Here is a 23,244-nt window from a genome sequence, read left to right as displayed (position 1 = left end):
CTGGGAAACAATCGGTGGCAACCACTCGTCTAGGTGATAGGGATTAGGGGTTTAACCCTCCAGACCTCGTAGACCTGAGGATGGGGGCGGAAACCAGATTCCCGCAGGAATACAGCGAACACCCGAAGGCTGCATTTCATAAGCGTGCGCCGAATGGCTCCCGCATCTCTGACCTCATTTGGATTTCCAAAGCTCCTCCACTTACTCGAGAGTCCGGGGAGGACCGCGTGCGCCCACTCCTCCATTCATTCATTCATTCATTCTAAACCCATCTCGGGGAGCGCCAACCAGGTGCGAGAAAGGGCGAGCCGCCGGCGGCCAAGGATCCCCTTCCAGTCGGTTCCCCTCCCGCCCAGCTCGCGCGCACACAAAGTTCTGGCTGCCACCCCCGCGGACCGGCTCCCTTGCCAATCAGAACCGAAGCGCATGCACCGCCGCCCGGCGGAGCCGCCTAACCTCCCCGGCTTCCCGGGATCCGCCCCCCACCCACCCCTCTCCCTGCACCGGCCCGGCCGCTCCTGCCCTGCGCTCGGCCTTCCCCGCCTCGCATCCGTGCCATCGGCGCTCGATTGCGCGCGGACTCCTCGCTCCGGGCTCGCTCGTCGCTCGCGCTCGGCCGCCGCTCCCGCCCCCGCCCCCCGCCCCCGCCCCCCGCCCCTCCCCCGGCTCCTCCCGCCCCTCCCCCGCCTCCCTTGCAACTTTTGCCGGAGCGCCCCCCTCCCCAACACACACAGCCATGCTGAGCTGAGCCCCGGCCGGGGACTGGCCGCGCGCTGCCCGCCCCGGCTCCCGCCCCACCGCGGACCCGCTCGGGGGCCGCGGCCGCTCGGCCCTCGGCCTCGGCCGCTGCGCCCGCCCGGCCGCCCCCGGAGCCCCCGGGAGCCCCGCGCAGGGCCCGGGCCGCGGCGGCGGCGGCGGCGGCGGCGGCGCCCGGCCCCCTCCCCCGGCGCCGGCCAAGTGAGGCGGTGATGCGGGCGCTGGCGGCCCCGGCTGCGCCGAGAGCGGAGACACAGGCTCAAGATGGCAGATTCCGACTGAGGCTGGGGGGGCCGAGCTCGCGCGCCGCGATCCCTTCTCCGTTGCCATGAATCGCGGACACCCCGGCCCCGATGGCCCCCGTGTACGAAGGTAAGCGGCGCCGGCCCGCCGACTCCGCCGACCCCCGCCCGCCCGGCCGCCCGGCCCCCGGAGCTTTGTTCTGCCCGCGGCCCCGCGCCGGGCAGTACCCCCCCACCCCCGGCCCGCAGCCCCCCGGCGCCCGGTCCCCGCGCCCCACCCCCGGGGCTCGAACCGGTCGCCCGCCCCCCTCCCCGCCACCCCCTCGGTCGCCCGGCGATCGGCCGGGATCCGGAATCAAACATCTTATTTCCAGGGTGGAGAAAGAGGCGGGGGGTGGGGTGGGGGGTGTGCGAGGGTGGGCTACTGGCCGAAGAAAAGAAATTGGGTGGGAGGGGGCGCCGGGAAAAAGACAGACCCGTGACGGTGCTTTTTATTTATTTGTAAGAAATAAAGGTGATGCGGTGTAGCTTTCCATCTCCAGCACCCCCCCCCAAAGAAAATTACCTTTAGGGTGATCTGTTTCCACTCTCCGTCCTCCCAGCTCCCTTCCCGTTTCCCTCCACTCCCCCCCACCCCCCAACACACACACACACACACACACACACACACACACACACACTCCTTTATTCTTCGCGAGCCTCAGATTTTGGGGGGCTGTCGGATCGGAATGTGCGGGGCTAGGTGATGCGAGGGGGGCAGAGAGGAAAAGTCCATTTCAGAGCCAGGCAGAACAATGAAATAGGCGAAAATCTCCCCGCATTAGCGTATGTAAGGGAAAATGTAGTTTAGGTTTGCCAGTCGGGGAGGCGGCCAAGACGCTGGTCTCCGCCGGTCTGGGTAAACCTGCGCGGTGCACCTTCACCTGGCGTTGGGTCCTTTTTCTCGTCTGTCTTTAGGAAGAAAGACAACGGAAGGCACAAATACTCCGTTTCCCCTGCAGTCCCTCTCTCTTTCGTTTTTCTTTAGTCAGTTCTGTCAGTTTCCAGCCAGAAATCAAACCGGAATCAACTAAGTTTTTACACTTCGATGTGTGTTTTGTGTGTGTGTGTGTGTGTGTGCTTGTAGTAGGAGGGATTTTGAACCAAAGGGTGTCTGATTTTTTTTTTTCAGTCATTTTCCTCGTGAAAATGTCTTTCTCATGAAATCATTGAAGTAGCAGCCTTTACATACTTTGAGCGTCAGTCCATCTGGCTTTCTTTCGGTTTTGTTCAGATATCCTGTGGATGAAATACCAAATGAGAGGAGGCAAGGGTTTGTGCGGAATGGAGAGGAGGGGCGAGGTTTTAATCCTCTATAAATCCGGAGAACAGTCATGGCCAGTGAGACAGGGAACGCATTAATAGTTTTATCTCTGTTATAAAGGCAGATTAAAAAAAAAAAAAAAACTTATCTGAAAAGAAAATCTGTTATTAGTTCCAGAGCTCCAAATGAATTAGGTTTCTGGATGGAATAAAGTTACCAGTCAGGCCCTGGGTAACGAGGCTGTAAATAACCTATGGACTGTAAATATTTTTTTTCAGACTCTCTTAGAAACAAAGGGGCCTGTTTAGAAGGCAACAGAGAGATGTTATTCCAGGGGCTTTCCTCTTTGATTCTGAAGAACACAAGGTCCATTTAACCATTCAACAAAACAAAACAAAATTTCTGATCACTCCACCACACAGAATGGAGCGAGCCCGGTGGCTCTGTGAACATACTAGGAGGACCCAGTCGGGCATTCATTGTTCCTCTGAGTCTCTGGGAGGGGGCTACAGTCAATGCTCCCACTGTCTATGGAGTGTTAAAATGAAACAATTTTCTCTTTATTAAGTACCTCTTTGAGACTCCCTCTGCTGGACACTCCGGGTGAGCATTGGAGAAGGAACTTGGCATTGAATTCAGAACTATAGTAAAACAGGCTGCTTTCCCTTTCTCAAGGGGCTGGGTATGTGGGTTGGGATGTATTTTGTCAACTTGGTAGAAAGCCGTCCTGGGAACCGTGGTGTTCCCCTCCTGTTCCTTTCATTCTAAATCCATACGGAATGTAGGCCATCCCCCTGCAGCTAAGACTTGGCACTCAGGTTCTTCCTACCGTGCTCTTTCAGGGCACGACACCAGATAAAGACCTGTGGGTGTGTAAGACGTTGTGGTTTAAGCATAATCTCAGATCTCAAAGGTCTCGAGCTCACTTTTTTTATTTGCAAGCCTGCCTTCTATGTCCCAGCTGACCTACGCGGTCACTTCTGCCACCCCTGGGCCCCTCAGTCTTGTGTGCGTGCTCTATTGATCATTCCTGTGCATTGTGCCCTTTGATTCTGCGAGAATTTCTTCGAATCTTTGTAGTTCTTCTCTTCTTCCTCACCCCTTTTGAACCAGTCCAGCATCACCGCCCAAGCTCAGGCCTGGGTCTTTTTTGAAAGCAACTGTTGGTCATGCTCTCAAGCAGACAGGTGACCCCTCTAATCAGGCATTGCACTGCGGAACCCACATTTACTTCCTGCGATGAGTGCTTCTAAGACTCCAGTGACCTCCTTTTTCCCTCCTTTGGCAACGCCCCCTGGATTTAGCGAACCTGATTTTTACCACATCCCGGTCAGAGCACATGGACTCCTTGTGTGTATCCCAGAGGAGCAGGGCTTTTCCTGTGGAATTCTCCAAGAGCGATTTCTGATAGTTTTCACCCTACTAAAAGATTTGAACCCTGGATTCTTCTCAGGAGAAGGATAATGACAGGTGAGGCATTTAAGCCAGAATTCAGGGGTATATTCATTTATTTAAATAGGGTGCAATTGCCTCAGGCTAGGATTTGATGTAAAGGCCTGAGTGCATTAGTGGAGCATTCTGAACTGCCAGGTATTTAGAGAGAAGTGATCAGTTTGAAACGGGGTATGTTTGATAATACAAGTCAACGGGTAGGAAAGTGTGATCAGCCTTCCACAGCCTGCTTTTAAGGATAGGTTTCTAAATAGCATAGTAGTTTTCAATGGCTTGGTACTGATCAAGTTAAACTTCTTTAAAAAGATTTCTTTTCTTTAGAAGGTTAAACATTCTCCTTGCAGTTATGTTTACTCCATCAACTTGCTTAGCAAGGCTTTTTCCAGTGCCACAGGTGTAAATTAGAGGACCCTAAATTGTATTCTCTCTCCCTGGCTGTGCCTTGTCCACTAGTGTTGGCTCAGACAGTCAGACTTCCCCAAACTGTAGCATCAAAGTCTGTCATCAGATGGGCCTGAAGACACCTACCAAGAAATGGATTCTGAATCATCTTCCATTAAAAGAATTTGATGACACATGTTCAGAAATATCTTTTCCTGTGTTTATGTTTTATATTTTTAAAAATGAGTAAGTATAAATATTGTTTTCCTTCTTAACCACATTTGAAAAGTAAATCAAGGCTCATTAATTAATTTTAATCCCTGATCCCGGACAGTGTGGTACAATACTCGAACCAGAAACCTGGGCTTTGACTCTAGCTGTATGGCTTTGGGCATGTTACTTAACTTCTCTGAGTTTTTTTTTTTTTTTTTTCTTCTTTTCAAAGCCTTATTCGATTGTTCCAGGGCTCCATTAGAAACAAGTATATGTAAAGCATCAGGCTATAGTAGGCATTTTCTCAGTACATGTTAAATCCCTCTATCTTTTGAGCTGCTTACAGGCATGATGACTCCAGGGAAAGAATAAGCCACAAATAGTTTAGAAAACCAATAATAGCAACATTTCAATTATTAATCTCCTGCCATTCCTTTTCCAGTTTGGGCACCAGCAACAATAAGCCCCCTATGGCCAGGGAAGAAAGAGCCTCTTTTGACCCTCTCTGTGACCTTTCCAGAGTCTTTATTCCCATTGAGCTTCTGCTGGTTTCAGGTAGAGAATTTCTCTTCTCCCATGGCACATTCTCTGCAACTCTAAAAATGAAGCAACAAACCGTTCGAACTGAGTTTCAGGGGCTGCAGCTGTGCCTCTGGGAAAATATCCCAAGGTGTGAAAGATAATCTTTGCCCTTTATCAGGATCCATTGGTAACCCAGACAGCCAGCCAGGAAAGGGAGCGCCCCGAGGTGGCTTACTTACGAACGGCCTCCTCAGAGGGGAGACACCCACTCGATCACGAGGCAAGGACTAGATCCATGCATCTAACGTGATTTTCCTACAAAAAAAATTGTGGTGCATTCTGCGAGTTGCAGCTGCTCATGTTCTTCATATTTTATTTTTTGTTTCTTTATTTCTTTCTCCCTTGTGTAGAGACCGATCTTGAAGGAACCACCTTTGAGTGGAACAAAGTAGCGACGTTCGAAAGGGTATGATACGTGAACATTTTTTATTGTTCTCCGAACATGTCATTTGCCAGTGCTTTCTGGTGGTCTCACGATGACAATTCAAGCTCTTCAGGTTGCTGTCAAAGGCGAGTTTCAGAATAATGCCAGCAGATGTTATATAACATCCAATGAAGCATGAACTTGAAAGGCCCCAAATCATAATAGTTCCATTTCGTGTGGCAGTACTGCGTTGGGAGGGGTGAGGACTGGAGGCAGAGAAAGAAAATGGAAAACCTGGAATATAGGAAGGTCTTTATTTTTCCTCTAAAAGAAGCCAAGATGCCTGAAGTTCATGGTAATAATTGTAGCTTAGTTTGTGGCACATCCTCTCCCTACAGTGACCCACTTGTCCTCCTCACAGACCCACAGAGTGGATACCTTCACCCCCACTTTATAGACAGGGCGCTTCTTTAGAACATCCATTCCACAGACGTTTGTGTGGGGTCCCTGTCCTTGAGTTCAGGGGTGATGGGAAGTGAAAATCAAAACTAAGCAAGAGCTGAACTCAAGATAGAATGCCTTTACGTGTGTGCCTTTCAGAACTTTAACCAGTTCTTACGTCTTACATGCTCATGTTTCTTGAGGTATACAGGGAAGACCACCATTTCTTTATTTTCTCTAGAAAGATTTTCTTTGGGATCAAAAAAGTATTTATGAATGCAGAAAATACCTATTACAAATCTCCTTAGAAATTTCCTTGGAAATTACCATCTCTAATTTGCAGAAGATTCCGTCTTCCTCTTTCATTACTTACATTTTATACCTTTGTAAATGCACCACGTTTCTGATTTGCACATGCCGCTTGGAGACTTTCTGTTTTTGGCATTTGGCGTCCCCAACTCTATCACCAGTGGACCTATTCATCTTACGCGGCTGTCGGAGAATGAATTCCTGACTTTGCTGCCTGGCTGAGATCCTTAATTCCAGGTAGCTTTGTGATACTTATTGGTGGGGATATAGATCGGGTGGTCACTCTGTAGATCCCTCAGGGAAGGAAGTTGTGGAAGAAGACCAACTCCTCCTCGCGGGAGCATGGAGCTCAGGACAGGAGAGGACCTCGGGAGAAATGAGTTCACCCTATTGCATTCAGGAAGGTGAATAGTCGTAACTTGGAATCGTCTGTTCACCCACAAAATTTTTTTCCAGGAAAAGACCACCCTAGGAACTCCCTCAGTGACCAGTTCCAGCATTCTGTTAATCTGATGGTCAAGAAACTCTTGGGTTGGCCTGAGATCTCGTCTGTTGTCACTCAAACCTGTTCTCTTTGACTCAGTGTCTTTTTCTGAAGCCTTTCATGTACTTGAAGGCAGTAACCGAGTCACTGTTGCTTTTTCCTCACAGAGCCTGTTTTGGGTCCTCTCCCTCTGAGAGCTCTCATTTCTCCACAAAACCAGAAAAAATGGTGGTGATCAAAGCTGGACACAGTTCTGTAATAATGGTCCCCTTACTGCAGGGTTCTTGCCTCATGGAGAGCCCCTGGAGGGCAAGAATCAGGTCTGAGTCATCATTGTGTCCCCTGTAGTAGCCATGCAGTTCCTAAACCTAGTAGGTGCTTCATAAATGCTTGTTGAGTTGACACTTCCTTTTAATATATCTAAGTAATAACTTACGTCACACAAGCCCTGCCCTGGTTAGCTTGCTCTCTCCTCGGTTCTGATCTTTATTTTTCTTGTATGTACTTGTGTCTAACCATCCCTCACCCTAACAAGGCCATCTTCTGTTTGATCCTTTGAATCTCACCCTTCTGTTTGTAGCTCTCTAGAACCTTACTTAACAGATCCTACATACAGAATGCAGCTGACATAAGTCATTAAAAAAAAACAAACATAAAGTTGAACTACTCTCGAAAGAAGAGGAGAGAGGGCTCAGAAAAATCTTGACAATTTGATGCAATATTGGTTCATTCAGGTTTAGAAAGGACACTTGTCAGATTCTTTAGAGGTTCTGAGTCAGCCAGAGCCATACCTGTTTTTCCAGGTTCTCTACAACGAGTCAGTGAGGTGTTCATGACACTGGCTACAAGTCAGACTTGTAGCCCGTATCCCTCCATCTTTGGTCTAGGGCCAGTGCAAAAGACAAAAGATGTGATGGGCAACGTCATTCAATTGGCAATTTTCTGATGGGTGACTTTACCATTAGAAAGTAAGCTGCTGAAATAGTTGCCAATTTTTAAAAAAGCAGCAGACTCTTAAAACTGCAAAATAATTGTGTGGTTTTCCAGCCGCTTATTTCTAAACACAGCGTTGAAGAGATTTGTAGTGTTTTTGAAAGTGGTCTGTTTTAGCAATTCTTGCCTAACTTCTTTTGCTCTAGTAGGTTCTGATTAATTAAATGCCACTGTGTTTAAGCAGAATTAAGATTGATTGACTCTTGCATGTGCTAATGCTGTAAACTTCATAAAACCTTCATTGTCACAGAAAGAATGCGGTTTAATATGTGAGTGGACAGGGGATTTTCTCCCCAGGCTGTGCTGTCTGTCCTCAGTGAAAGATCATTTTGGAACCTGCCCTAACATTGGGTTATGGCACTTTGGGTTTGCATAGTTACAGACTGCATCCTGATGTTGCAGTAAGTTTTGTTTCCCCCTATATTTGTACCATTTTCCTCTATAGCAATATTACCCTTTGATTCAACCTATGGAGTTAAATATAAAGGGCTGATTTTCCAAGGACTTATATAATATCAGTGATCCATCATGCCAGTTCTATTGAGAACTTCTAGTTTCATAGCATCAAGGAAACAGATTTTAATGATACGTGTGTCTGGAGTCCTTTCAGAAGTCACATGGTAAAGCAATTGGGAAAACTCTGGTTTGTTGGTAGTTGTGGAATTTTGATTTTTTTCTCTAATGAAGAATTAATAGAGCTCTGACCAAAAAAAAAAAAAAAAGCAGTGTGTTAAGTTAATTTTGCAGAAATTGTAGAAAGGCAGCAAGTTACACCCTCCAGAGTTCTGTGTCCGCTACACACTAGAACCCAGGCTGATAGAAGGAGTTTCTGCAGGAAAGTGAATTTCAAGGAAATTTGTAATGGTGGGTGGGGCTGGTAGGAGCATACACCGCTGAAGCAGGTACATTTTCAGCTCCAGCACACCTGTGATCACCGTTACTCATTAATGAGTATGACCTGCACCGTCAGGAAGAGGTTAATCGATGGTCGTTATGTTCTGTTAAGTGAGACTGGGAATGTCTGTAATGTGCTACAGAAATGTTTCCATTAGAAAATGGTTATAAATAAAGAAACTCTTTGATTTAATTGTTCCATGACTTATTCCCCCAAAAGGATTTAAGGCCTCTTAAAGAGTTAAGTTCCTGGAAGAGAGGAAATTAGTTCATATAGATCAGTTCTGTGGCTCGACCTTATTTCCAAAGATGTCAGATAAGTGAGGTTGTCCTACCCGGAGTGACAGCGGAAGCCGTCAGATCGCTTGTGCTGGCGTAACCAGGTGAACAAGCAGAGGGCCTAATGGAATTCATTTGCAAAGTCATTTTTGCTTGGCTAGAGTGTAAGCGCAAAATAGACCAACAGACGAGATTGGTAAGTGTTTGGGATCAGTTGTCCAAAGGCTTTTTAAAACGAGTGCTAATTTGAGAGGCATTTTATGGTGCAGAGAAGGGGACTAATATAATCGAAATGATTCTTGAACAAGGTAATTTTTCCTGGCCTGGGTATAACAGAGGGAGTGAGGCAGCCAGAGGGTGAGCCATGTGGTGCAGGGGAAGGCGTGTGCACAGTGGTGTTGGACCTGGGCTGCTGTTGGCGTCACACAGGAGTGTGCGGAAGAGCACCAAGCAGCATGCCTGACCCGAGGCTTCAGTGAATATTCATTCCTTTCCACGTTCCTCCCCAGCTCGTATGGCGGTGGTCTGGGACCAGGGAAGCTTGCTGGTGTTAGCAGTACCATGATATTTACAGTCTGCCCTCTATATCCATAGCTTGCACATCCATGGAGTCAACCAACCACGGATTGGACATATTTGGGGGAAAAAATTGCAGAAAGTTTTAAAAACCAAAGCTTGTGTTTGTTGTGCTCCTGGCCAGTATCTCCATAACATTTACATTGTATTAGGTGTTGTAAGTAATCTAGAGCTGATTTATAGCACACAAGCGGATGAATGTACGTTATGTACAAATGCTACATATTTTTATGTAAAGGACTGGCGCATACAAGGAGATTGGGCTCCTGGAATCAACATTCCTCAGATACCATGGGGTGACTTTATTCTGTCTTTCTAAAGAATCTCTTCTTTTTATAGGCTCTCTCACAGTCTACACTGGCATCACAGTATTTCAGGATCTCACTGGGTTACAGTATAACCCCAGGGAAGGCTTTGCACACTTGTATCCACCTTAGACACTTGAGGAAACTGAGGCCAGAGCAGTGAGAAGAGGCTGCCGAGGCATCGTCTTGAGAGTTGGAGGTGGGCAGAGTGAGGCACCCCCCGCATTGCGCTCCCTCAGCCATGGGCACAGAAACTCCAGGATGTTGGCCACTGAGTGAGGTTTGCTGGGCTGCACAGCCCATGGAAGCTCCATCAGGATGGTTCCCACAGGGCTGTCAGAACCACAAACCTTCTCCCAAAATCCAGAGGGAGGTCCCGGGCTCCAGTCCCCCTGGGTGCCCTGCCGCCCATGGTACCTGCCTGAGCCCATCCCAGAGGGCTCCTTCCCACTGTCTCAGGAAAGCAAGGCCATGTGACTTCAGCACCAGTCTGTAAAGGGCCTTCTGTCAGGAAGTCATTCCTTCTGTTTCCCTGAGCCATTACTCAGCTTGTCACCACAAGCTACTTATTAACAAAAACACATGCACACAAAATCACAGAAACTGATACAATTGTGACAGGTTTCACAGAACCTCAGCACACTTTTCAGTCATTAAGTGGCTTAAAAAAAAAAAAAATTGGGGGGGATTCCCTGGCAGTCCAGTGGTGTGGACTCTGGACTTTTGCTGCTTGAGGGCCTGGGTCTGATCCCTGGTTGAGGAACTAAGATCCTACAAGCTGTGCCATATGCAGAATTAGATTTTTAAAAATTAATTGATTTTAAAAAATACTGATTTTCTAAGGTAGAGCTTCAAGTCATCCTTTCTTTCCCTTTGACCTGACCAAAACTTGACCCCTATCCCTGTTGTCAGGCCTGCCCTTGTGACCCCAGCCCGAATCCTGTTGGGGTGGCCTTCTGTCTTGTGCTGCTCCCCACCTCCCTTGGAGGTCCTCCACCCTGACGAGTAACCCTGCATAGTATTTGAATAGACTTTTACGCGAAGGGCTGGCTTGACTTGGCATTGGTGAATCCTGGGGCGATGGTGCAGGGCGGCCTGCAGCCCACCAGTTCCTGGGTTCTGTGTCCAGCCTACGACCACCTCCACCTCCCCTTGGACCTCGGGGTGCCTCCTGGCCACCTACCCAGTCCCCTGCCTGGGGAAGGGACCTGCCCTGGGAAGGCCTGCAAGTAGGCATGAAACCTTTTGGACAGGGATTACCAGGGACCCAGAGCATGGTCTGGGAGAGCACCCTGTCCTTGGGGAGGGGTGTGGCTGAGACCTGCAAAGTATGGGGTTCAGGGCTGGAGCCCCGGCTGCCCTGTTGTGAGAGCCATGCTGATAAAAGCTTGGGCAACAAAGGCGACCCGACAATATTTCCTGTTTATACAAAGTCCTGGCTGCCGATTGCTTCACTGGATGCCCTGCTCCTTTCTTTCCCTCCTCCACCTTGATCTTCTACTTAGGGTTGCTCCATAAAGCAGGGTTGATGAAACTGCCCCATTTCCTGTTCCTGGCTGCGGAAAGTCTGTTCCTCCCACAGTGAAACTCACCAGAGAGCCCAGTGCATCCCGCAGCTCCTATGTCTTGTCTGTCTCTGCCACTGACACAGGCAGCTGCTCCTCCTCCTGTCCTCCCCTTTGATGTCATCTCACCTCTCTGCTTCCACCTGCTTATTATTTCCCACTCACCTGCCCACAGCCAGCCGGGCTCCTCCTGTCCCCGACTCACCTGCCCACAGCCAGCTGGGCTCCTTCCCTCCCCGACTCTGTGTATCTTGGACGTGTGTCCGCCTCGTTACACTCCTGTAGGTGTCAGGGTCCAAGAGCAGGACACTGGGCCTCTCTCTCTGGGAAGCATTTGTGTCGGGGAGCTGTTTGGGAAGAGTGCTCCTCCAGCTTTGGAAACTGTCAGTCACCTGGAGGGCCTGTTAAAACAGATCACCGGGCCCCACCCTCACAGTTTCTGTTTCAGTAGGTCTGGGGTGGGGCTCGGGAATTTGCATTTCTAATTGAGAACCCCGATTTTAGAGGAATGCACTCAGAATGAGAAATCCGTACGTATTTAAAGTCAGACGGTAGTTGCTTTGATGGAGACTTGCCTTGGGTGGGTGGGAGTCAGAGAGACCTGGCAGTGCGTTACTGCAGCTCTGACGCCCTTCCTAGCTGAGACAGCCTCCAGCCTCCAGCCTTCCTGCCTCAACTCCGGGAGGGATGAGGCTCCATCTTCTCCAGGACCCGTCTGTACACGCAGTCTGTAGTTCATCCAATTCAATGCTGGGACCCCAGAACTGAATGGGCAGGAATGTCTCCCAGTAACAATATGTGATTATTATTAATTGACATAAACAGCGCTATGATTTTCTCCATTTACAGAAGAGGAAATGGTGGCTTGCAGAGACTAACTAACCTGTCCAGGATCTCATAAGCCAGGGCTGGAGCCCTCCTGACCCTGGAGTGTGTTCTTGGCTTGACCAGCCAGCCACCCAGCTCCACATGGGGCAGTGGGAGGGGTGCAGCATACAGCGGGGAGGATCCCCAGTAGGAAGGATCTGGTACCTTCTTGGAGCAGGGGCGGCCACCGTGGGGGCTGATGGTGCCAGAGCATTGAAGCCACAAACGCCCGTTCCCCCACCCCACCCCCCCTCTGCTGTCCCATTCACCTCCTCTCCATCCATGAGGAAGAAGTGAGATGGTGAGTGTCAAGTCTTAGCCCAGGAGCTGGCGCAGAGGAGGGTATAGTTCGGGGCAGCCAAGCCATGGGTCCATTTGAGCAGCTAAAACAGAGATCTGAGAATAATCTTACTGAGACCTCTAAGAAAAAAAGTTATGGAAAGATGATAACAGCTAATACTTACAGAGCCCTTGGAAGTTCCAGTTTTGTTCTCAGGCTTCAGTTCTATTAAATCATTGTCACCTTGTAGTAATGCAGCAGGGTAGGTTATGTCCCTGCTATGTTACACTCCAGAGGTAGTGGAAGGTTAGCCACTAACAGGTGGCTGAGCTGAGGTTAACCCCCCCCCCAGTAGCCCTGACCCAGACCCCCTGCCCCTGTCCACTAGGCTCTAGCTGCAAAGCAGAAAGTCCTTCCAGTCCCTTCCTTGATAAGAGAAATTTGTAAATATGTTGGTTCCGCCCCCAAATATAAATGTTCTTTGTTTCAATCAGAACCTGAATAAATGTTTTAAAATTTGAAACACTGATTCCTTTTGGTCTTCTTGAAAGACAAGGTGGTGGGCGCATAGAACAGTCAGGTCTGAAAGATAAGAGCAGTGGAAGGACCAGCTCTGCCATGTGTTAAGCCAAACCATAAAGCTTCAGATTTGGCATGAAACTTGACAGCCCCATCAGCGGGCAGAATAGGTGCTCAGATTTAAGGCCCTGTAGTCTGTGAGCGTTTAATAGATGACGAAGGAGTTTCCACGAAGCAGTCGGAAAGAGGAAACCTGATTGAGCAAATGGGGATGGGACCACGTGATAGCAATTTGAAAAGTCTCAACGGATGTTATCACCTCACATCATTATACCAACATAAATTCTGTGTGATTAAAATGTTAAATTCAACAAAAGTCTGTCGAGCGCATTCAGGAAGCCAGGGATTGCTCTAGGTGCTGAGGGTGTAGCAATGAGTGAAACAGATGAGCACCCCTACCCTGAAGCAGCCTGCGTTTTCATGGAGAAAGGTAAAATTTATCAATGGCTTAAAAAAAAAATCCATTTTTAAAGAAAGCTGGGAGGAAACAGAAGTGGTATTTATTAAACCTCCAGAGGGGTTGACATTTCTAAGTTTAGAATCTGTCAAAGAAATCACAGAGGAAAATATTGGTAGTTTTGTTAGTGTAACATTCCCCAGATGTTAAAGTTGTTTCTGGTTCTTCTATCCTGAATCGTTTCTCAGTGTCACTCGGGGTAACATTAAGGGGTGTCTGGGTTTTAGGATCAGTTCTTCAAAGAAGCATTATTAGATCAAGGAGTATGACCGTTAATCTGGTTCTAGATACAGACCAGGCTTCCCTGCTGGCTCAGTGGTAAAGAATTTGCTTGCAGTGCAGGAGACGCAGGTTCGATTCCTGGGTGGGGAGTATCCCCCCAGAGGATGAAATGGCAACCCATTCCAGTATTCTTGCCTGGAAAAGCCCATGGACAGAGAAGCCTGACAGGCTACAGTCCATGAGGTCACAAAGAGTGGAACATGACTTAGCAGCTAAACAATAACAAAGATACAGAGCACCAGGTTAACCTAATTTCCTCCCCTAAGTGTTTTTATATTAAACAAATCAAAGCACCTTGATAAAGATTTAAGTTCACCTGCCCGCAAATTCAGGAAGGCGCAGAGTTCCTCCTGCTCTTGGGGGACGTAAGCATCCCCAAGGGCTTTCACACACCACCTCTGTGTATCAGTGACTCCCAAAGATGTGTCTTCACCTAGACTCCTTTTTTTTGCGCTCCAAAGTCACAAAGCCAACAATCTACACGACGTCTCTATTTGGATGTCTCACAAGCATCTCAAACTTAATGTGTAAAAGAGAAAAATCTTGATCAACCACCCGAAGTGTGTACTTCTCCCAGAAATCTTTATTTCCATAAATAGCATCTCCTTCCACCCAGTAGTTCATATTAGAAACCGGAGAGTCATCCTCAACTTCATTTTACTTTATATTTAATCCGTCACTGAATTGTATTGATTTTTGCCTCCCCAGTACAGCCATTCTTGCTTTTCACTGTGCTTACATTCTGTGAAGTCTCTGCGGGTGCCACGTTAGGGGACGATGACCCTCTGTCCCTAGGATTGGCTTCCTGTGAGCCTCTGGTCATATTTTCATCAGCTGATCACTACAGAACCTTGTGTTTTATGTGTGTTTTTGTTTAATGACACCTTCTTTAATACATACTGTTGATTGATTAGCGTTGAACTTGCAGCCCACAACACTATAACCCATGCTGGAATGAAGCTTACCGAACACATGTATTTTTCTGTAAGACACATCTCAGCCTGCTCACACTTACAAACACTAGACACCCATTCATCATGATGCTTGGGGGTCATTTAAAAATCCCGAACAAAAAATACCCCCAAATGTGAAAAACGTGGTCCTAAGTAGACCATGGAAGGTAAGCTCACTTACAGTATTGACATAAGAGGTGAAGTAAGAAGTCAGAGCTCGACCTCGTTTGACCTCAGCTGGGAACACAGGCATCAGGCATCACGCAGCCCAGATTTTTCCTGGCAGTGTGTGCATGCCCGGGGTGACTGTGAAAGCACCTGCTGAGGATTGATTTTGAAGTTACAAATAAATATTAGCGAGATTATTGAATCTGCAAATAGCGACAATCAGTTTTACATAGGGAACTTGGTCTCTCTCCACTGCCACCCGCTAGTCCATTGGTCAGCAGGCTTTCTCAAAAGGGCCACATAGCAGATGCTATGCTATGCTATGCTAAGTCACTTCAGTCGTGTCCGACTCTGTGTGACCCCATAGACGGCAGCCCACCAGGCTTCCCCCGTCCCTGGGATTCTCCAGGCAAGAACACTGGAGTGGGTTGCCATTTCCTTCTCCAATGCATGAAAGAGAAAAGTGAAAGTGAAGTCGCTCAGTCGTGTCCGACTCTCAGCGACCCCATGGACTGCAGCCCACCAGGCTCCTCCATCCATGGGATTTTCCAGGCAAGAGTACTGGAGTGGGGTGCCATTGCCTTTAGGCCAAATGGCCTCTGTCACAGCTACTTGGCTCTGCCCTGATAGTGAAAGCCTTTGTAGACCATACATAAATGAGCAGGCGGGGTGATGTTCCAATAAAGCTCTGTTTACACAAACCAGCTTTGGGCTGAATTCTGCCTTCAGGGTATAGTTTGGACCCCTGTAGCCTCATCCTGCTTCCCAGGTGGCTCAGAGGGCAAAGAATCCGCCTGCATTGCAGGAGACATGGGTTCCATCCCTGGGTCAGGAAGATCCCCTGGAGGAGGGCCTGGTGACCCACTCCACTATTCCTGCCTGGAGAATCCCACAGACAGAGGAGCTGGGTGGGCTACAGTCCTTGGCATCACAAAGAGTCTGACACAACTGAAGTGACTGACACGCATGCAACCTCATCTATAATCCAGCTTTGCATCTTCTCTGTACTGCCTTGTAGACGTGTCCCCCCCTCCCACCCCCGCCATTCATTCTTGAGCTTCCAACCAATCTCCATGTTGATTTTACATGTAACTCAGATGTGACCACTGTCCCATTTGGGATGGCCAGCGGCTTCCCCTGACACTTGGAGTAAAATCCCAAATCCTGAGTCACATGGCTACTGTACAGCCCTTGTGGATTTCTGCAGCCTCACTTTAGGTCAGTCTTCCCTTTGCCCCTGGGTGACCGTCCTCTGCTCCTTCCTGCTTCAGCACCTTTGCTCACAGTCTGGCATGGAAGGCTTGCCCACTCTCTGCTTGTCCAGTTCCCGTTCACTCTGTAGCCACAACTGAAATGTCACTTCCTCCGGTAAAGTACATGCCCCCTTTCTGATCCCAGGACACCCTGCTCTTTTTCTTCATGGCACTTGGTGTGTTAAGGCATCCATGTGTTTGGGTGTGTGTATTTTCCATCTGCCTGCCCCATCAGACCACACACTCTAGGAAGATAGAGCCTCAGTTGTCGTTTCTGTCTTCTCTGCTCGAGTTGCCTTTGCATGCATTGTAGACACTTCCCGAGACTTGTTAAAGCAGCACACACGACTGTACAATGTACTTTTGCTTGTACAGATCTTTGTATGAAGATCGTTCTTTGTATAGAAACCTTCAAAAGTCACCCTTCTAGAGCCTCTAGTGTATCTTCTCAATTTGAGAGTGGTGATTAAAGAAAATCATTCTGATAGCGAGTCTGTCAGTGGGTGTGAATGTGTGTCTATTGTCAGAGGGTGACTCTGCCATCAGGCACACCTAATCCGGGGCTTTCTCCATGGGACTCAAGTGCTATGTTCAGTCCTGCTGGTCTCCCTTTTCTCCGAAAGATTTTTTGAACTTTGCTGGTAGTGTTTTCACACAGGGGAAGTGAAAGTGAAATGTGCTTGACAAGGCATTTGTGGTACCCCTTTTGAACACTGACTTTAATTTCTTCTCTAAAAGCATCACCCCACCCCTCTCAGACCTTAAGTGGTATTAGTTTTTTTTCTGCTGCTGCTGCTGCTGCTAAGTCACCTCAGTTGTGTCCAACTCTGTGTGACCCTATAGACGGCAGCCCACCAGGCTCCCCCGTCCCAGGGATTCTCCAGGCAAGAACACTGGAGTGGGTTGCCATTTCCTTCTCCAATGCATGAAAGTGGAAAGTGAAGTCGCTCAGTCGTGTCCAACTCTTAGCGACCCCATGGACTGCAGTCTACCAGGCTCCTCCATCCATGGGATGTTCCAGGCAAGAGTCCTGGAGTGGAGTGTCATTGCCTTCTACTACAGCATTGCTATAGTCTGGGGAAGAAATCTTTGATTTCTCTAGAATCATCTAAGCAGCAAAGTTCCAAATTGAGGAGCATCCCAAGAACTCTGCCTGCTCTCGATGGACAGACCATTCAGCATATTTTAGGAAGATTGTACATTGTCTTAGATGGTCTTTCATAGATTAGCAGTGATGAAATTTAAAACCTTATTTAAAGTCTTCAAGAGATGTACTACAGAAACATCACTTACGCATCATAAAAAGTTAGAAAAGAAAAAGGCAAGCAAAGGGCTTCCCTGGTGGTCCAGTGGTTAAGACTCCACGCTGCCAGTGCAGGAGGTGTAGGTTCAAACCCTGCTCAGGGAACTAGAATCCCACATGCCGTGTAGTACGGCCAAGAGATTCAAAAAAGTAAAGGAAAGCAAGCAAACACTGCCCCCCACCCCTTTCTCTTTCCTTTCTCCAGAGATTACCGATGTTATCCTTGTAGGTCTTTTTCTGTGCATGTATATGTACATATATATACGCTTTTCTTTTACACCAAAATGATGTAGTAAAAGAACTGCTTTTGTAACTGGCTTTTTTTTTTTTTTTTTAACGAACAGTTTCCAACTTTTATTTCAGCACATTTTTTTCCTTTAGTTCCTTGTCCATATTCATTTTTCCATTATTGATTCCCAAATGTCCTTTGAAGCCAGTTTGTTGAAATCAGTATCTAATCAAGGACCACGCATTGCATCTGGTCATAACTTTCTTTTCATTTCCCTGCCTGGCACACATTCTCTCCCTCTCTCTCTCTCTCTCTCTCTAAAGAAGTGGGCCAGTTGCCCATAGAAGCTGTTGTCTTCTAGATAAGCAGGGTTTCTTCCTTGGGTGGTGCTGAGTTTGATTCTTCATCTCCTGTATCCTGTATGTACGGACTCGATGAATTCAGGTTCATCATTTGGGACTAGAATACCCCAGTGTTGATTCTGGGCACCAGCTTCAGTGTCCAGGGACCTACCCTTAGTGATGCTTAGATTAACCTCTGGATGAGGGTTATGACAGCCTGGACCCTCCCCTGTCCATTCCCGTTTTCCCCCCTGAGACCAAAAAGTGCTCTGTGAGGTGTAACTTTGGCGTACAGACCATTTACTGAGGGATTTTAACACCAAATGATAATTCTTGGCCTGCTGAACTCATACATTTCATTAAGTTTTGTAAAATGGTGTTTTCCTAATTCTTTTCATATCCTATGTAAAGTAAAACTTTTCCTCTTGCGTTGGGGCCATCTGGTTACCCTGAAATGATCGTTCCTACTAGGAAGAGAGGATCTTTGCTAATACTCCCCCTTTCATAGGGCTTCCCAGGTGGTGTCAGTGGTAAAGAACCCACCTGCCAATGCAGGAGACATACGAGAGGGCATGACAACCCATTCCAATATTCCTGCCTTGAGAATCCCATGGACAGAGGAGCCTGGCGGGCTGTGGTCCACAGGGTTGCAAAGATTCAGAAACGACTGAAGTAACTGAGCGCACACATGCAGGCACCCTTTAATCATTAATTGTCAGAGTAAGGAGTTGTATAATAGCCACTTAAAATAGTGAGAAATGAGGCTTTTTTTCTGCCTTTTTTAATCATGTAGTCATGGATTTTTATTGATTTGGCATATTTTAATCATTAGTCTTCTTGTTACAATTCTAGGCAGTGAGACCCCTTCAGCTAGCTCATGTGACCTCTTGACAGGACCTCTGCAGTCTTGAAAAGCTTTCCTGCTAAATGGCACAAATGCCCCAGACTCATCTTGGACTTTGCAGTGGTATTGGACAGTGGTGTTAGACACCACAGGTTGGACGTTAGGAGTGGTTATTGCTACAGAGATGACTTTTTTCCTAGAGAATTTCAGTGGACAGAAGTGGAAAGTACATGTTGTTAAAAATTAAGAGTTTAGATACTATTTAGTTTAGTTTTAATTACCCTGTGCTTTCACTTATTTTCCTCAATTTTATCATTGTAACTCCTTTCTCTTCTCTAAGAAAATCTTTATTCTAGAAAACTTTATTTCTTCTTCTAAATATAAGAATTAAGTTTCAGAATACTAATATTTATATTATTACAAATGCTAAAACTACAAAAGAAAGTTCAACACATCTTTGTAATTTTTGTCTTTTCCTTAGCATGCATCCAACTATGGATATACAGTTAACCCTTGAACAACGCAGGGGTTAGGGGCACCAACCCCCAGCCCTGCCTCCCTCAAAGTCAGAATTTCGTGTATAACTTTTGTCTTCCTCAGAACTTACTGCTGATGGCCTGCTGTTGACTGGAAGCCTTACCACCAACATAAACAGTGGACTAACTCACATTTTGTATGTTACCTGTGTGTGTTAGTCACTCAGTAGTTTCTGACTCTTTACGACCCCATGGACTGTAGCCCGCCAGGCTCCTCGGCCCATGGAATTCTCCAGGCAAGAATACAGGAGTGGGTTGCCATGCCCTCTTCATGTTACATGTATATCTAAATATATTTTATGTATAACCTAACTTTTTCTTGATTTTTTTGATATTTCTAGGGCTACACAGTTCATCTGTAAGTTATTTCAAATTGTTGCAAGTCTACAAAAAAAAATGTCAACATGTTTACTGAAAAATAGCAGTGTGTAAGTAGACCCACGCAGGTCAAACCTGTGTTGTTCCAGGGTCAATTGTGTAATTAAAACTGTGTTCTGAAATCTCTAAATTTTTCGTCAAGGTGACCGTGTCACAGTTTAGCATATAATTAGGTTCGTAGCTTTCAGCTTTGAAATTTTAATTAAGAAATTTTATAATTTAACTTTTTTGAGAGAGGTAATGCATTTTCATGACCAAAAGGTCAAAAGTATACCAGTATTAAATGTAGATGACAGGTCTATGGGAGTTTAATAAGTTATTCTTTCTACACTTTTTTGTTTGAAAATTAAAATAATTAAATTTAAACTATATAGAAAGAATCCACTATATATGCACAATGAAGTTTTTACTTTGTTCTCTCAGGATAGCCATTTTTATTGTGTCTTGCTTGACCCTTTGAGTCTTTTGCTTTGCAAATTCAAATTGTGTGAGAGTATGTGTGTTTGTGTTTGTTAGTTTGTTACCTTATTTATACAAAAGGTAACATATATATTGTTCTACATCTTAACTTTTCTCTTAAGAATATCTTCTGGGACTTTCTCTATATTAGTACGTAGAGATTATCCTCAGTCATTTTTATGGCCACAAAGTACCTATTTTGTTGACACATCAGGTTAATGGAATATTAACATAATCTTGAATTGTATCCAGTCCTCTGCTGTTAGCAAACCATCTGTAGTGTGCTATCTTATAAACATGTCATTGCATACTCATGCAGGTGCATCTGTAGGATAGAATCCTGTAAGTGGGATTGTATGGTCAGAGGGTAAGTGCATCTGTAACTTTTAAAAGACATTGACAAATTCCTGCAGTTGGGATTTGTATCGTGTTTCACTAGAACAAGCCATACATGAACGTGCCTGACTCCCCAGAATGTTGCCCATAGACTCTGTTGTCACACTTTTGGATTTTTGCTTGTGGGTGAGACATGGTATTTCAATGTAGGTTTTTAATTTGTATTTCTTTTATTATAAGTGAGGTTTAGCATCTTTCCATTTGTTTAAATGCCATTTGGTATTTATTTTTATGCAAATTGTTTTCCTACTGTTGTTTATCTTTTTCTCCTTTATTTCTAAGAGCTCTTTACATATTGTTTGTGATATGAGTTGCAGGTATTTTTTTAGGTTGGTCATATATGTTTTGATTCACTGATGGTGGTGTTTTTTGCCCTTTAAAAATCTTTTTAATTTTATGTAATCACTTTTACCTTTCTGTTTATAGCCTCTGCATTTTGAGTCAGAGTTAAAAAGACATTACCTATTTCAGGTTTTAAGTTCCCTGTGGTACTTCTCTGATTGTGTTTTTCCATTTATATCTTTGTTCGTTTGGTAAACAGGTATGCTCTGAGATTTGGTGCCAACCTTATAGTTTTCCAATATACAATTGTCCAAACATCATTTATTTAAAAGTTTATATTTTTTCCACAGTATCATAATGTCTACTTTATCGTATATTTAATTCCTGTAGTGTAGGCTCAGGGACCTGTTTCCAGACTCTGTATTTTTCTATTGGTCTGTCTGTTGCTAATTATTGAGATATGTATTGTCTTTTAATATAGGAAAGGACTAGTTCTCCCTCGTTGCTGTTTTCAGAGTTTTCCTGGCTGTTCCCCTTGTTTGTTTTTCCATATGAACTTTGGAATCAACATGTCTTGATTTTAGAAGAAATCTGTTGGTATTTCCATTGGGATCACATTAAATTTATAAATTGCTCAGAGGAAATTAACGTCTTTACAAGACTTTGAGTCTTGTCTGAGTTCATGTGTGCTTTCCGTGTGTTCTCTTTTTGTGTACTTTAGTAATGTTTAAAGTTTACTTAAAGCTTATGTAGTTAACATCTTAAGTTTATGCTTGTAAATAGTCTTTCATTGTATTCTAATTGGTTGTTGTTTGTATGTATGAAGACTGTTGATTTCCATATGGATTTTTATCAGCTTTACTGAGCTGTAATTCACCATTTAAAGCATAGGGTTCAGTGGTTTTTAAGATACATGCAGAATTGTGCAGTCATTACCCCTGTGTAATTTTATAATGTTTCCCTCACCCCAAAAGAACCTCTGTGCCCTTAGTAGTTATTCCCTGGTCCATTCTCCCCTCATTCCCTGGAGACCACTAATCTACCTTCTGTTACACAGTTTCATATAAATGAAGTCATGCAACATACCATCTTTTTTGTACCTGGTTTCTTTCATTTAGTGTAATGTTTTCAAGTTCTTCCCACGTTGTAGCTTATGTCTTTTTTTTTTTTTTTAATTATAGCCATCCTTATGGGTGTGAAGCAGGGTCTCATTGTGGCTTTGATTTGCGAATTTCTGTGTGTATTTCGTTTCTTTTTTGTCACCCACTCTAGTGAGACTTCATGAGGACAGGAGTGGGCTTTCAGTTCTAAATCCCCAATGCCTAAATAGTCCCCAGTAGCCTGGCAAATATTTGGTGTTACTAGATGCTTCTTGAATGAATGATTTGATCTATTGTATTTCTAGAGCACCTCTACTTTTAAAAATTACTGTGTGGTTTAGCACACATAAGTTAATTATTTTACCCTAGGCAGAATATAATTAAGAGGATGGATTTTTCTTTTCTCTAGGAAGGAAAGTCGTGTGTTATATCCAACAGCCCTGTAAAAACAATTTTGTGTGATATATGGTTTGTGATGGCTAACGCTACCTTCTCTTACATTAGCATGAATGACTGAGAATTGCTGAAACTTATGTCTAGGAGACTCATTATCTTTGCAGGAGGATGATTTTATGCCCTAGATTCTATTGTTGGAGACTTCTTTGTAAGATACATAAGATAAACAGGAGAAATTAGGTAAAGGTGTTCTGGTCCTGGGAAGGGAGTTTTGAATGAGATAGATCAGCTCAGGAACATTTCAGAAGTTGTACGTTTACCAGGGGCTGTGTTCCAGAATTTCTTTTATAAAGTGGTTGTGTGGATACAGATCACATTTAACAATAGAAAAAAGTGGTACATTTAAGATCGAGGTCTCAAGCTAGCCTGAAAGAACATTAAAGAGCACATGGCTGATGAATGAGTGTGGGTGGGGGGCGCGGTGCATGGGAATCTCTGTACGTTCTGCCCAGTTTTGCTGTGAACCTAAAATTGCTGTAAAAAAAAAAATTATAATAAAAATTTTGAAAAAATAGCATAACTTAAAAATATATTTTATAGGAAAAGAGAAATAATTTAATGTCAGAAAAATAAGATTGAATACAAATTACTTCGCTTCAATATCAGTGTATGAAAAAAGATACTTTATAAAAATAGGTAAGATTGTGTGTGTATTTACAGGAGACTTTTGATCACTGTCCAAGGGTTTCGAGATTGGCAATACTGGATTTTTATATTGCCTCAATTTTGTTCAAAAGATGTGACTTTCAACAAGGTTACCCTTATGTTATTAGGCATCTATGGGTTGAGGGTGGGAGAAAGAGACAGACTGATTAATTCACTGATTCCTTCATTTAGATAGATTTCCTTAAAGCACCTGAGAAACAGGAACAGTAGGATAGAATGTGGTCCTAAAGCATCTGAATCAGCTACAAGAAAACATTCGTCTGAAAGGCACTAATT

At 45.4% G+C, this 23,244-nt stretch overlaps 1 protein-coding gene across 5 annotated transcripts in view; it reads left to right on the top strand.

The window, feature by feature from the left end:
* The first annotated feature begins 943 nt into the window (after positions 1-943).
* Positions 944-23,244, top strand: part of HIPK2 (homeodomain interacting protein kinase 2) — a 203,899-nt gene continuing 181,598 nt past the window's right edge. For 2 of the 5 annotated variants that reach the window (XM_061414873.1, XM_061414872.1), the window contains exon 1: positions 944-1,128. In XM_061414873.1, coding sequence (XP_061270857.1) covers positions 1,110-1,128 — 19 coding nt within the window. In that variant the 5' untranslated portion in view covers positions 944-1,109. The remainder of the gene's footprint in view (positions 1,129-23,244) is intronic. The other 3 variants (XM_061414877.1, XM_061414876.1, XM_061414875.1) reach the window with 2 other exon arrangements.

The sequence above is a fragment of the Bos javanicus genome, chromosome 4, assembly GCF_032452875.1.
Source record: "Bos javanicus breed banteng chromosome 4, ARS-OSU_banteng_1.0, whole genome shotgun sequence".
NCBI classification, from domain to species: Eukaryota; Metazoa; Chordata; class Mammalia; order Artiodactyla; family Bovidae; genus Bos; species Bos javanicus.
This window is presented reverse-complemented; position numbering and strand designations above follow the sequence as displayed.